At 39.4% G+C, this 15,325-nt stretch overlaps 1 protein-coding gene across 1 annotated transcript in view; it reads right to left on the bottom strand.

Annotated features, from left to right (window-relative positions):
- Positions 1 to 7,599: 7,599 nt before the first annotated feature.
- The window catches only part of marchf5 (membrane-associated ring finger (C3HC4) 5), a 115,731-nt gene continuing 108,005 nt past the window's right edge, over positions 7,600 to 15,325 (bottom strand). Inside the window, exons 4-6 of the mRNA XM_048608835.1 lie at positions 11,446 to 11,612; positions 10,615 to 10,838; positions 7,600 to 7,712 (exon numbers count right to left, since the gene is read on the bottom strand). Coding sequence (XP_048464792.1) covers positions 10,782 to 10,838; positions 11,446 to 11,612 — 224 coding nt within the window. The 3' untranslated portion in view covers positions 7,600 to 7,712; positions 10,615 to 10,781. The remainder of the gene's footprint in view (positions 7,713 to 10,614; positions 10,839 to 11,445; positions 11,613 to 15,325) is intronic.

The raw sequence follows: 15,325 nt of genomic DNA, 5'->3' as shown, positions 1-15,325 counted from the left end.
GATTTTTTTTAAACCTTTATATGTTTGAATAGGTCCTAAAGTTAGAATATACATTTAAAATATTGAACTTATAAAAACCCAAAAGCAGAAATCTGCCAAAAAGGAAGAAAATTCTCATTCATGAGCAATGCAAGAGTTGACAACTATATCCAGTTTTAAAATGACTAGTTATGCAAGTGTGTTAATGTCATATTTCGTTACATTAATGCTTTTAAAATTTTGTCTATGTTTGAAAAATTAATTAAACCTCAACAGTAGTTGCATCAAGTATCGACTTCTAATTAATTCCAGGAATTTTTGCTGTGGCACATGACATATTGCAATGAAAGAAACAATTGAAGTGTTTGAAGTTGAAACTTTGTCTAGGAACATCAAACAATGTGCAAGCATCAGCAATTACATTTCTCTTTCTCTATGATTGTTTAGGTTTAACCAATTATACTAAATTTTACACCTGAGATTCAGTTTATCACTAAGTTTAGCTACTGCAACCTCTTCCAACCTCAAACCCAAGATGCCGAAACATTCGTGCACTCCTTCATTACCTCCAGACTCCCCATTCTGAAATCCCTTGCAAATTCAATACTATGTAACCCCATGCCTATATAACTAGGCCATCAACATCCTATCATATCCTAAATCTCATTAACTAACAGCCCTGTTCTATTAATTTCTTTTGGCTTCCAGGAAGCCAAGTCTGCAGAAAGAGTGACCAGCTGTAGCTCCTCACAGGCAGCATTGTTCGGCTGGAGTAGTAGTTGGAAACAGTAAAGAGCATACAGGGAGCAGAGAGTGTGATAGACACTAGTTACGGGGAGGTGGTCACACCAGAGGTTCAGTCAGGTGGATGGGTGACCACCAGGAGAGGCAGACAGGTAGTGCGGGAATTTCCAGTGGCTATTCCTTCCTCTAACAGGTATACCACTTTGGATACTGTTGGAGGGGATAGCCTCTCAGTGGAGAATACCAGCAACAGCCAGACCTGTGGCACTACAACTGGCTCTGCTGTAGAGTGGGGTCGGGCAAGATGCAAGCAAGTGATAGGGATCAGTGACTTGCTAGTTAGGGGCACAGACAGACGTTTCTGTGGCTGTGTTCGAGACTCCAGGATGGTGTGTTGCCTCTCTGGTGCTAGGGTCAAGGACATTCTGAGTGGTTGCATGAAATTCTTAATGGAGAGGGTGAGCAGCCAGAGGTCATGGTGCACATTGGTACCAATGACGTAGATAAAAAGATGGATGAGATCCTGTGGAGTGAGTACAGGGAGTTACGAAAGAGGCTGAAGGGCAGGACCTTGATTGCAGTAATCTCTGGGTTACTACCAGTGCCACATGCTAATGAGGCTAGGAATAGAAAGATAGCACAGATGAATGCGTGGCTAAAGAGCTGATGCAAGTGGCAGGGTTTCAGGTTCTTGGATTATTGGGATCTCTTCTGAGGCATGGGTGACCTGTACAAGAGGGACGGGTTGCACCTAAACTAGAGGGGAATCAAAACTCAGGAGGATTTAAGCTAGGGTGGCAGAGGGCTGGGAACCAGAGCAACAGGTCAGTAAGTGGAGGGATTGAGGGGAAGGTAGATGTTAGGACCAGTAAATCAAAAAGGACAGGGCACAGACAGGTAAAGGAACACAATGGCAATATTGGGCTGAAGTGTGTTTATTTTAATGCAAGGAGTATTATAGGTAAGGCAAGTGAGCTTAGACCCTGGATCAGTACATGGGACTGTGATGTTGTGGCCATTACAGAGCCTTGGATGAGAGAGGAACAAGACTGGCTGCTCAACATTCCAGGGTTTCATTGTTTTAGACAAGATAGAGAGGAAGGTAAGAGAGATGGAGGAGTTGCTTTATTAATCAGGGAGTTAAATTACATCTGCACTCAGAGAGGACATTCTGGAGGGCTCATCCACTGAGGCAATATGGGCAGAGCTCAAAAATAAGATGGGTGCAATCACTTTGACAGGATTATATTACAGAGTTGTCAAAGTGGGTGACTTTAACTTTCCCAATATTGACTGGGACTCCCTTAGAGCAAGAGGCTTAAATGGGGCAGACTTTGTTAAGTGCATCCAAGAGGGTTTCTTGAAACAGTATGTGGATAGTCCAACTGGAGGACGGTCCATACTGGACTTTGTATTGGCTAATGAGCATTTTGGAAACAGTGATCACAGCTATCTTAAAACATAAGGAGTTATGAACAAGGATAAGTCACGACCTTGTGGGAAGGTACTAAATTGGGGGAGGGCAAATTACATCAGTATTAGGCAGGAGCTAGGGAGCAGTTGTTATCAGGCTAGTCCATATTTGATATGTGGGAACTGTTTAAAGACCTGCTGATGAGAGTTCAAGACTGGCATATTCCAGTTAGGAGGAAGGACAAGCATGGCAAGGTAAGGGATAATGAGGAAGGTTATAAATTTAATCAAAAGGAAAAAAAGCATATGTAAGGTTTAGGAAGCTAAAACTTGATAGGGCCCAGAGGAATATAAGGAAGGTGCTCAAGCAGGGAATTAGGAGAACAAGAAGGGTGGTCATGAAATGACCTTGCCAAGTAGGGATGAACAGAATCCCAAGGCATTCTATAGATACAACAAAACAAGAGGATAGCTAGGGAAAAGGTAGGACTACTCAAGGATAAAGGCAGGAACTTGTGAATGGAGGCAACATATGTGGGTGAGATCCTAAATGAGTATTTCACATCAGTATTCACCTGGGATGAGAATATGGAGGATAGTGAGATTTGTGTGGAGCGTGCTAATATACTAGGGCATATTGAGATCAAGAAAGAAGTGGTGTTGGATCTCTTTAAGAGCATTAATGTGGATGGTATCGACCCTAGGTTACTGAAAGAGGCAAGAGAGGAGATTGCTGGAGCATTGACCAAGATCTTTGTATCCTCGCGAGCCACTCCCGAAGGACTGTCAAGTAGCTAATGTTGTTCCTCTGTTCAAGAAGGGAACTAGGGATAATCCAGGAAACTATAGGCCAGTGAGTCTCACATTGGTGGTTAGGAAGCTTGGGAAAGAATTTACAGACATTTGGAAAAGCATGGCCTAATTACAGGCAGTCAGCATGGCTTTGTGCAGGGTAGGTCATGTCTTACTAATTTGATTGAATTTATTGAGAAGGTGACAAAGGTGATCGATGAGGGTGGAACAGTGGATGTTGTTTACATGGATTTTAGTAAGACTTTCGACAAGGTCCCACGTGGTAGGCTAATCCAGAAAATTAAGATGCATGGAATCCATGGTGACTTGGTGTGTGGTTTCAGAACTGGATTGCCCATAAGAGACAGAGGGTAGTTGTGGAAGCGTGTTTTTCTGGCTGGAGGTCAGTGACTAATGGTGTTGCGCAGCAATCTGTTCTGGGATCTCTGCTGTTTGTGATAAATATAATTAACTTGGAAAAAAAAGTGTAGATGGGTGGGTTAGTAAGTTTGCAGATGATACAAAGATCAGTGGAGTTGTGGATAATGTAGAAGGTTGTCAAAGGATACAGCGGGATAAAGATCAGTTGTATATAGGGGCGGAAAAATGGCAGATGGAGTTTAATCTGGGTGAGTGTGAGGTGCTGCAGTTTGGGAGATCAAATGTTAAGGAAAAGTATACAGTTAATATCTGAACAGCATTGATGTACAGAGGGAACTTGGGGTTCAAGTCCATAGCTCTCTGGGCTGACTCAAAGCCTTCAAACTAGCTCCACCATTCAATAAGATTGTGGCTGATCAGATTATACAAATCTACATTCCTGCCTACCCCATAGCCTTTAACCGCTTGTTTAACAAGAATCTAAAAACTTTTGCCTTAAAAATAGTCAAGGATTCTGCAGCATGTGTTGAGGAAGACAGTACCAAAGACTCATGATGTTCAGAGAAGAATTTCAACCAATTTCTTTGAAATCAGTGACTTTAACCAACCACCCCGGTTCTGAATTTTCCCATAACAGGAAACATCCTTTCCACATCTACCCTGTCTTCTCAGAACCTTGTGTTTCAATCAAGTCAACTTTTCCTTTTCTCAACTAGAGTAGATACATGCCTTGCCTATTTAACCTTTTCTCACGAGTCAACCAGGTATTAGTCGAATAAACCTTCTGAATTTCCACCAATGCATTTACATCCTTCCTTAAATAAGGTGATCAACATTGTGTAAAATGCTCCAGATGTGGCCTTATCAATGCCCTGTACAACTGAAGCATAATCTCCCTATTTTTATATCCAGTTTCCCTTGCAACCTTTTATTAGCCTTCCTAATTACTTAATTGTACCTGCATTCTAACATTTTGCAATCCATGCTCAAGGAGACGCAGGTCCTTCTGCATTTCAGCTTTGCAATCTCTCATCATTTACATGATTTTTTTTTTCCTACCAAATGGTCAGCACATATTACCACCTAAAAAGTACTCCAATACCCATTTAATTTATCTGCAATTTCCTTATTTTCCATTCTTAATCTTCCAATGTAACTTTCCATAGAACCAAAGCTCATTTGGTTGACTTTTTTTTGAATATTTTATTGAAACTGTGCTTTTGTATTTCTAGTTCTACATCAAATTTTTCCTCCCCTTAAATGTCTATCACACCTTCCCTACTGACACATCCTTTAACCTAATGTGTCAAATTCACTTTAGCCAGATCTGCCCTTATTTAAATTTAAAGAAAGGGTCTCAAATCCACTCGTCTCACCCTTAAATTGAGTGCAAACTCAATCATATTATGGGCACAGCTCTCTAGCGTCACTTTCTCTACGAGAACATTAATTAATCTGACCTAATTGCACAATCCCACATCTACATCAGGACCAGAATGGCTGTTTGAAGAAACTATTCTAAAAACATTATGAACTCCTTTTCTCGGCTATCTTTGCCCATCTGACATTTACAGTTGATACATGGATTAAAATCTCCTATGCTTATCATCACGCCTTTCCGACAATCTTTCATCTTTTTTTTTACTCATTCATGTGATGAGGGCATTGCAGACTAGGCAGTATTTATTGCCCACCCCTAATTTGCCCAGAGGCAGCTGAGAGTCAACCACATTGCTGTGGGTCTGGAGTCCAGACCAGACCAGGTAAGGATGGCAGTTTCCTTCCCTAAAGGACGTTAGTGAACCAGGTGGGTTTTTCCTGACAATCGACAATGGATTCATGGTCATCATTAGATTCTTATTTCCAGATTTTTTTTATTGAATTCAAATTCCATCATCTGCCATGGCAGGATTTGAACCTGAATCCCCAGCTGTTATCTGGGTCTCTGGATTAACAGTCCAGCGATAATATCACTAGGCCATTGCCTCCCCTCCTTTATGCCCTACTCGACAGTGCGCTCACTGTTGGAAAGCCTGTACACCACTCCCACAAGCAACTTGCTGTATTTGCAATTTCTTATTTCTACCCAAACTGTTTTCACATCTCAACCTCCTGATCTTAGGTTACCCCCCAACCTCTTCCTGATTGTCATGATATTCTAACTGAAGAAATAAGGCAGGAAATCACGGTCAATGATGATGCAAGTTTCACTGAGCTACGTGGTGAAGATGATGGGAACACGTCTGAGTATCTGAAGGGCAGGAGAAAAACCCTGGAAGATAGGGGTCTGAAGATCATTCAAAGAGCCAAAGGACTGCCAGTTTGAGCCTGGGAGCAGGATAAGAATGGAGATGTAAGGATCAGGGATGAAGACGTGGGGAAAATGAGTAGTTTCAAGCATCTGTTGTCAGTGACGGCAGGAGGTTGAAATGTAAAAAAAAAGGGTTAAGGAAAATATTGAAAACAAACAAATGATTAGCTCTCGTTAGAAGTAGAAGAAGTTCAGTGAAGTGTTAGGAGATAGAAAGGTATTGTTGAAAATGAAAGGAGACCTGCCTTGCACAATACCCAAAGTGAGCAGAAACACATTAATGAGAAGCAGATATGCTGAGTGAATAGAAAAAAAGAACCAGTATCTCAAGGAAGCATCAGTAAAGATTGTGGGAACGTTGAAGAAAGTAGCAGGACACTGACTATAACAGGATGGTCAGCTGTTGCAGAGAAAGAGCAAGCAAATATGTTGAATTGAGTGATGGAGCTGGGACTGCCAGGATACTGTGGTGAGTAACTAAACAAAGTGGATTTGAAGAGGAATAGGTAGCTGAAAAGAGAAAATGGAGAAGTGTGATCAATCAACATTGTGGAGATCCCAGGTAAAACGGGAGATGACAAATGAAAGCTCTACTTTCTCCCCCTCCATCAAAGGCAAAGCAATTTTATCAAGGTTTTGGTACTCAGGTTCACTCTCTAAATTCCTGTGGTTTACTAAATCTTCCCATCTTCCACAGTGGCTTAAGATCTACTCATTTGTGCCATTAACCACTTCTACTAGTTCCTTCCCATTCATTTCTAAGTTCGTCTATTGAGATATTACTGAAAAGGTATAGGATTGGACAGGAAACCGGATTAGATCGGATAGCCCATGTGGGAAAAAAATATATAGATGCATACGAAATAATCTGAATTACATCTTTCTGTGGTATATGATTCTGCTCCTGCTCAAACCTAATCTCCATGGTTAATGTTTTTATTGTTTTAAATGACTGACACTGTTGTGAAACTATAAGACTTAAAACTACATTAATTTTACAAAGCCTGAGGTAGAAAGTATCAATAAAGCATTTTTAATATAAATTTTTTATTTATAATACACTTTGGCCAATGAAGTCTACAGATCAATGGGCAATACTGTACAATCAATACATGTTCAATCTGATCATTGATATTGTACATCATGAACCAATATAAACGTTTTGCAGCTGTTGAAGAAAAACAGCACAAGTGGAGAAACAAAATGTTTGAAAAATACAGTACAACCTTTTTGGTGATTATGTTGGTGGAGGAGGAGCAGGAGGAAAAAGGTTAGAACTCAGTAAAACATCTACTTACCCATAATATAATGCGCTCAAGGGGAAAAAAAGATTTGCATATTTTCACTAAGGGAATCGTAAAATATGAGTCACGGTACAAAGTGTGCTGGAGATCAAGTCTAGAATGAGAAACTACCTCAAAAAACTGCTTTTCTTCATTAAGCTAGTACAAAGTTGAATACATTATTGTCAACTATGAAAAGCTACCAAATGTTCAACTTAGTGTATACAGAACATAGTGTAATCACTACGTAAATAAGGGAGGCTTTGTTTAGCTTAGGTTTAATGAAAGGATGCATTGCAAAAAAAAAACCAACATACACATTTTTGAAAATAAATTGTACAGTCAACAAAATTTAAAATGCAAGATTCCATAAACTATAACATCTGCCGCGTTACAGAAAGGTTACACTAGCTTTAATACTAATTAAGTATTATGCTGTCAAATCACGATAAAGAAAGTGCTTAAAAAGCAACCAAAGCCAATCACATTCTTGGGTTCAATGATCACTGATAGCATCAGCTGCCAGTTTCTGCCAAATGAAAGTGCTTTATTTTGCTTCTAAAAAAATGTGTACATTAGTCTGCACCAGCAGCCTACCCACAATACCATATAACAGCACAATGTTATACAACCAATAATGCACAATTGCCAGATAAGAATGATAGCACATTAACCAGGTTCAACTCAGATTCTTCTCATGCCTCCTCTTCTGGAAAATCCAATATCTTTCGGTGGGCCTGGCGCAAATACTGCTGCTGTTTGAAGTACACTTTAAAAGCTCCTTTGATGGCCACAAAGGCAATACCACCCTGCCACATAAATAGATAAGAGTACTTAGTCCACTGTCAGAGACTCCAATGTCCTAGAATCATGGTCCCAAATTTCTGCTATATCCCATCATTTTCACCAAGTCATAAAATAGAATTTACACTGCTAATAAGGCTACCAGGCAGCAAGAATTAATTCAACTAAGTTAGTCTGAGGTTAGGGAACAAACAATTTTAAATTGTTATGAAATGAACAAGAAAAATTAAAACAAACATTGTTAAAGCAGTGTTTTGAAACAAATACTTTAAATACTGAACCAAATAAGTCCTTCATATGTGGTACAGGGCAGGACTTGAGATTGTATCATATCAATTCAGTTAGCTTAGGTTGGTGGTTTGGTTTTCTGATGTACAAAAATCCTATCTCATGCCTTATTTAAATAACAAAAATGTATATTTTTAAGCTGTCTGGTGAAGTTTAAACAACGTGAGAGATTAAAAAAATGAAGAATGCTGACATTAAAAGAAATGGACTATCTCACTCATTGTTATTCTGGCAGTATTAAATAGTGGACCATTATTGCACTATTCAGAATACTCCACTTTGAGCACTGTCTATCATTCACAGTGAAAGGCGAACCTGAAAAATTTAGACCTATTAAATGCCAAATGCAGAAGTAGTCTTGAAGTTGTCAACTTGATCCAGTGAAGAACATGGTTGAAACTACTCAAGTTCATTTGACAAAAATTCAATCCTTCAAACATTCAAAAGGCTTATATATAGGAGCTATGTAACAAGTTGCCAACAGTTAGAAAAAACAAATAGTAAAGGACATGAACAAGCCCTTCAGCCCACCAAGACTGTGCCAATACTTGATTCCTTTCTAAACTAAAAACTTTTTGCCCCCATGCAGTTCATATTCCTCTATTCCCTACCTATTCTCGTATCTGTCAAGGTGCCTCTTAGACGGTGCTTTTGAGTCTGCTTCTACCACGTCCTCCAGCAGTATATTCCACACACTTACCACTCTGTAAAAAAACTTCTCTCACAGATCCTTTAGACTTCCCCCCTTTTACCTTAAACCTAAGTCTCCTAGTAATTGACAATTCTACCCTGGGAAAAAAAAAAGACTCCGACTATCCATGCCTCTCAATTTGTAAACTTCTGAAAAGGTCACTCCTCAGCCTCTATGAAAACAAACCCAGGTTTGTCCAATCTCTCCTCATAACTAATATCCTCTAAATCAGGTAACATCTTACTATATCCTTTTTCTACAGCCTCCACATCCTTCTGGTAGAGTGGGGAGCAGACTGTATGGGATATTCCAAATATGGCCTAACTAAAGTTCTATACAGCTGCAACATGACTTGCCAATTTCTACACTCAACTGATGAAACAAAGCATGCTATACGTGTTCTTTACTAATTTATCCAATTGTGTTGCCACTTTCAGGGAACTGTGGACTGGTATGCCTAAATCCCTCTGTATGTTAATGCTTCTAAGGGTTTTGCCATTTACTGCATACTTTCCTCCCACGTTAGACCTTCCAAAATGCATCACCTCACATCTGCCATTTCTCTGCTCACAATTCCAGCATATCTACATCCTGCTGTATCCTCTGGCAATCATCCCCACTACCCGCAGCCACCCCTACCTTGGTGTTGTCTGCAAACTTACTAATCAGACATTCTTCTCCAAATCATTTTTACATATTACAAACAACAGGGATAGCAGCACTAATTCCTGTGGAACACTGCTGGTCACAGATCTCTAGTCAGAAAAACATCCTTCCATTGTTACTCCCTTTACTTCCATTGTTACTGTCTTTTATGACCAAGCAGTTCTAGATCGCTCTTACCATCTCACCACAGATGCCATGTGATTTCACCTTCTGTATCAGCCTGCCATGAAGAACCTTATAAAAGGCTTTGCTAAAGTCCATGTAGACAACAAGCACCATCCTGCCCTCAATGGTCTTTGTCACTTCCTCAAAAATACTCATCACAGATTTTGAGCCTCTGACTAGCTCTTGTTGTGATCGTATTTATATGATCGGTCCAGTTCAGTTTCTGATCAAATGTTTAAACCTCAGGATATTGACAACAGGTATTGATGGCAAAGCCAGTGAACGTCAAAGGGAGCTGAACTCTTACTAACGGCCATTGCCTGGTACCTTTGTCTAAGGAGCCTTGGTGAAGTTCTGCACTGCATCTTATGGATTTCAGCCTATACATAATGAATTTCTATTGACTTCAACCAATTTAACATTGTAAAGAAAATGAATAGCTATAGACCAAATTTTCGAAGAGAAAACATTGTATGGAATATTCCTGCAGAAATGAAATAAAAAGTTAAGGCATCAATATAATAACGCAACTTGTATCTTCCCATCATATCCAGCTTCAATTCACAAATGGCAACATGGTGCCAAGTAGAATACAAAGCATTGTATTTAAATTGCAAGAATCAACTTTTGTTTTATAATACTGTGAAGATACTTTGCATGCTTTATTTTGTTAAAAGTGTCACATAAATATGTTGCTGTTGTATGAACATTTAAATTGACCATTTATAAAATTACTGAAATGCTCCAAAAACTTACTTTTTACTAATTGACACAAGGCATATCTATTGTTCCATCACTACGAATTATTGGTACCACAAGTAAAACTGTTTCATAAAAAAAAAATCCAGGACTGCTGTCTCTTGGTTAGCGGCAAGGGTATAATGGGACCATGGAGTGGAGAATGTAAATCAAAAAAATAAAGTTGAATATATGAAATTATCTTTTTGGATTGGAATATTCCAGACTAAACTTGGTTCTAGTTGTATTAGTAGAATAGTTGCTTTAGTAGAATGATTGATGGCAAACTAATAAACACTGCATTTACCATAGACTTGGCTGAATGTGCCACTCCCTAGACTGATTGAAATCATCAGTACCTGGATTGTTCAAGTTTCCTTCAATCATTGGAGAGAATTTATATTCAGCATATGGTCACTGAATAGCTTATTTTATGTGTACATGTTATTCAGAAAGGCTGAACTTTGTATTGCCCTTTCTGTAGCCTCAGGATGTCTTCAAGGGCTGAACATCTAATGCAGTACTTTCAAATTGTAGTCACAATACAGGGAATTGAGGCATCAAACTTTCTCATAGTATGGCTCTATAAACAGCAAAGACAAAAAAGATCAAATAATGTTTCTTTTGATGGTGGCTGAGCAACAAATATTGGCTGGATGTTCTTATCTCCAAACTCTATTCTATTACCCTTGTGCACCTCGTACGGTATGACCTGCCTGTACTGCATGCAAAGCTAAACTTTTCACTGTACCTAGGTACATGTAAGATAATAAATGAAATCAAATCAAATAAAGTCTTTTTTTTTTAAATGTCCTGAAAAGGCAAGCAGGGTATCTGCTTAACATCTCATCTAAAAGACACCAACCCTTATTGTGAGGCACTCCTCCGTATAGCACTGAAGAGTTTGCCTAGATTTTATGCCCTTGCCTCTCAAATTAGGCTTGAACCTGTGACCTTCAAATTCAGAGGCTGTCCACTGAGACTACGTACAGGTGGGCACATTTGAGAAAAATTCTTTACAAGTGTAGTTAACATTTATAGCTGAATTTACTCCATTAATAAGAATATACGCAAGAACATTGACTATCCAATACTAATCGACAAATATCTAAGGTTTTGTATGAAAACATCGAGTGAATGTGTGTTTCAAAAACAGGTTTAAATTGTTAAAATTGAAGAATGTTTCTCACCAAAATAGTCCTTTGCAGGTTTGAGTTGACACTGCTGAACATTAATTTACCAACTATAGTGGCAATAGTAGGAAAAACCAAAGCCCCACAAAGAATACGAGTAGCTGATACATGATCTGCTAGTGGGCTGGCCTCAGCTGGAACACGAGGAACAGGGCAACCTATTCCTACAATGAAAAAAACAGAAAGGAAAAAATATAAATTGAAAGTACATTCAGAAAAGAAACATTTCCTTTCCGTGGGGCAAAGTGGATAGAAAACATTCACCTCTGGTAAGAGTAACATTTTTTTGTTAGAAAATACTAGATAGTTAAGTAGCAAGCCAGACTTTGTGATTATGTAAAATCTTGCTTCAGATTTTTAGCAACTGAGAATGCCAAGTACTTATATCATCGTAATAAGTAGGACCAAAGACCAACAAATAATAAAAAGCAATATAGCTTATTCAAGAATGAAATGTTATGTTATCCCTAAAGAGTAATTCTACAATCATGTTTGACTAAGTACTCCAAAGTAAGACGTTTGTGTCTACAGCAAAATTATTACATTTGTTTCTTATGGTCTCCTGGCCACAGATATTGCAGAAAAATTGGTTGAATCCTTGATTAAAGATATAAATAAAATTCACAACTACTTGACAGCAGATTTTCTTGTGCAGTGTTTTATTAAACAACATTTCTCTTTGGTTTTTAAAAGGCCAAAATTAGCTTTTTAAATATTTATTGCAGCATAACATATCATGTTCCAGCTTTCAAGAAGTGCCACACTATGAAGCAACACTTCTGACGTCAACATAAAGTAGATCATTATGAAGATGTCCATATTACGTCAGCTTGTGTTTACTTGGCACACTGACACGATAGGAGCCTTAGCCGCAGTCACTGACAGCAAATCAGTCTGTTAACGTCCTTTCGTTCCTCAGCATTGGCCACAAAACTGCTTATATTTTTTGCCTTTTAACTAGAAATAGCTTGAGTGAAGCAGATTAATATCACTCAGTTAATTCCACATTTAACTTACAAGAAAAATATATACTAGCAACATAACATGGTTTCAATTTTACATTAATGAGACAAAAGAAATCATTAATGGGTAATTCTTTTTAGAGGAACAATTAAAGGTTAACTAATGCAACATATTTGTGTCTTTTACAATATTAATGTTTCTAACTTGTTTACCAGTATATTTGCGTAATGAATTATTAAACTACAATGTATTCAACAACATTAGTAAGCAAGTTTCCTGCCAAAACTTGAATAAATGCCTCACGCTTAAATGACCTAAGAAGGTATAGTCTTCCAATATTTGTATCACAGAGCTAAGGAGGGGTCATAGCAAGTTTAAGAGGGTGTGAACGTCAGTGTAACCATTCTTTTTTGCTTCTTTTCATTTAATTGTTATGAAGGCTGTAGTAACTTTTTTCACCCTTGAATTGGTCATCTCATTAATCATACATTACAAAAGACAACAAATCTCCTTTGATATAGCAGACATCACATTTAATCCTTAATCTCTCCACATGATACCTCTTTTGATCCAACGGTGCAACATATCACATTGAACGGCTATGGGACAAAACTAATAACCTCATTCATCCAAAATATCTGCCTGGTATACCAAAAGAAAAAAAAACGGAATTGTAATCATATAGTTCTCAGAATGTCACAACTGCTTTACGAAACAAAGCAGTACTTTTTAAGCATTCGATTGCACAAAAGGTGACTGCCTAATTTCTTTCTCCACAGCTTTCTGCTACTAGAAGTAAATTAATCAATAACCAGATTTAATCATTATCTTTCATTGTGTTTTTATTGAGGGGACAATGTTGACAGCATTTGGGTACATATTTTCTTTCTGAATGGCTTTTCTTCAAATTGTGTTTGGAATCTTTATCTGTAAGAACAGGCAGGCAAGCCTGCAATTTAACACTGTACCTTCTTACCATATTAGAATGATATATTGTGGAATAGTTTACCTTGAGAGGTTATGTTCAAGCGTGTAGTGGAGGTTCGCCTGACAATATTCTGATCTGAACAGCAGTGTTACTAATTGAGCCAAGCCGACTTGTTAAAAAATTTGCTTGTGGGATGTTGGCGTCGCTGGCTAGCCAGCGTTTACTGCCCATCCCTAGTTGTCCTTCAGAAGGTGGTGGAGAGCTGCTTTCTTGAACTGCTGCAGTTTACCCGCTGTGGGTTGAGCCACAGTGCCATTACAGAGGGAATTCCAGGATTTTGACCCAGCGACAGTGATGGAACGGCAATATATTTCTAAGTCAGGATGGTGAGTGGCTTGGAGGGATCTGGAAGGTGGCGGTGTTCCCATATATCTGCCCTTGTCCTTCAAGGTGAAAGTGGTCGAGGGTTTGGAAGGTGCTATCTAAGGATCTTCAGTGAATTTCTGCAGTGCATCTTGTAGATAATATACATTGCTACTTTTGAAGCATCGGTGATGGAGAGAGTGGATGCATGTGGATGCAGTGCCAATCAAGCTGGTTGCTTTGTCCTGGATGGTGTCAAGCTTCTTGAGTGCTGTTGAGACTGCACTCATCCATGCAAATTGGGAGTATTCCATCACACTCCTGGCTTGTGCCTTGTAGATGGTGGACAGGCTTTGAGGAGTCAGGTGGTGAGTTACTTGCCACAGTATTCCTAGCTTCTGACCTGGTCTTGTAGCCACTGTGCTTATATGGGGAGTTCAGTTGAGTTTCTGGTCAATGATAACCCATAGGATGTTGATAGTGGGGGATTCAGTGATGGTAATACCATTGAATACCAAAGGGCAGCGGTTAGATTGTCTCTTATTTGTGATGGTCATAGCCTGGCATTTGTATGGCGCAAATGTTACTCGCCACTTGTCAGTCCAAGCCTGGATATTATCCAGATCTTGCTGTATTAGAACATGGACTGCTTCAGTATCGGAGGAGTGGTGAATGGTGTTGAACATTGATTGATTGATGGTGCAATCATCGGCAAACATCCCCACTTCTGACCTTATGATGGATGGAAGGTCATTGATGAAGCAGCTGAAAATGGTTGGGCTGAGGACACTCCCCTGAGGAACTCCTGCAGAGATGTCCTGGAGCTGAGGTGACGGATCTCCAAGAACCACAGTCATCATCCTATGTGTCAGGTATGACTCCACCACCAGAGAGTTTTTCCCCGATACCCATTCATTCCAGTTTTGCTAGGACTCCTTGATGTCACACGAAGTCAAATGCAGCCTTGATGTCAAGAGCTGTCACTCTCACATCACCTCTGGAATTCAGCTCTTTTGCCCATGTTTGAACCAAGGCTGTAGTGAGGTCAGGGGCTGAGTGGCCCTGGCGGAACCCAAACTGGACGTCACTGAGCTGATTAGTGCTGAGCAGGTGCTGCTCGATAGCGTTGTTGATGACACCTTCCACTTTACTGATGATCGAGAGTAGACTGATGGGGCAGTAACTGGCTGGGTTGGATTTGTCTTGCTTTTTATATACAAGACATATTTGGGGCAACTCTCCACAATGTTGGGTGGATACCAGTGTTGTAACTGTACTGGAACAGCTTGGCTAGGGGAGCGGCAAGTTCTGCAGCACGAGTCTTCAGTACTATTGCCGGAATGTTGACAGGGCCTGTAGCCTTTGCAGTATCCAGTGTGTCCAAACATTTCTTGATATCACATGGAGTGAATGGAATTGACTGAAGAGTGGTATCTATAGTGCTGGGGACCAGTGGTGGAGTGGAATAAACAGGGATTCCACTTTATTACTATTTACATTGCCACGGAAATTGCAAAATATATTTCCAATGCTTTACTGGACTACCATCAGATTTACTGGAGTAGCTGCTCAATTTACAATGCAGGATGGGCTGAGGAATGTAAGCAGTCTATATTAACAACA

Source organism: Rhincodon typus, chromosome 20 (genome assembly GCF_021869965.1).
Source record: "Rhincodon typus isolate 14 chromosome 20, sRhiTyp1.1, whole genome shotgun sequence".
Taxonomy (NCBI): domain Eukaryota; kingdom Metazoa; phylum Chordata; class Chondrichthyes; order Orectolobiformes; family Rhincodontidae; genus Rhincodon; species Rhincodon typus.
This window is presented reverse-complemented; position numbering and strand designations above follow the sequence as displayed.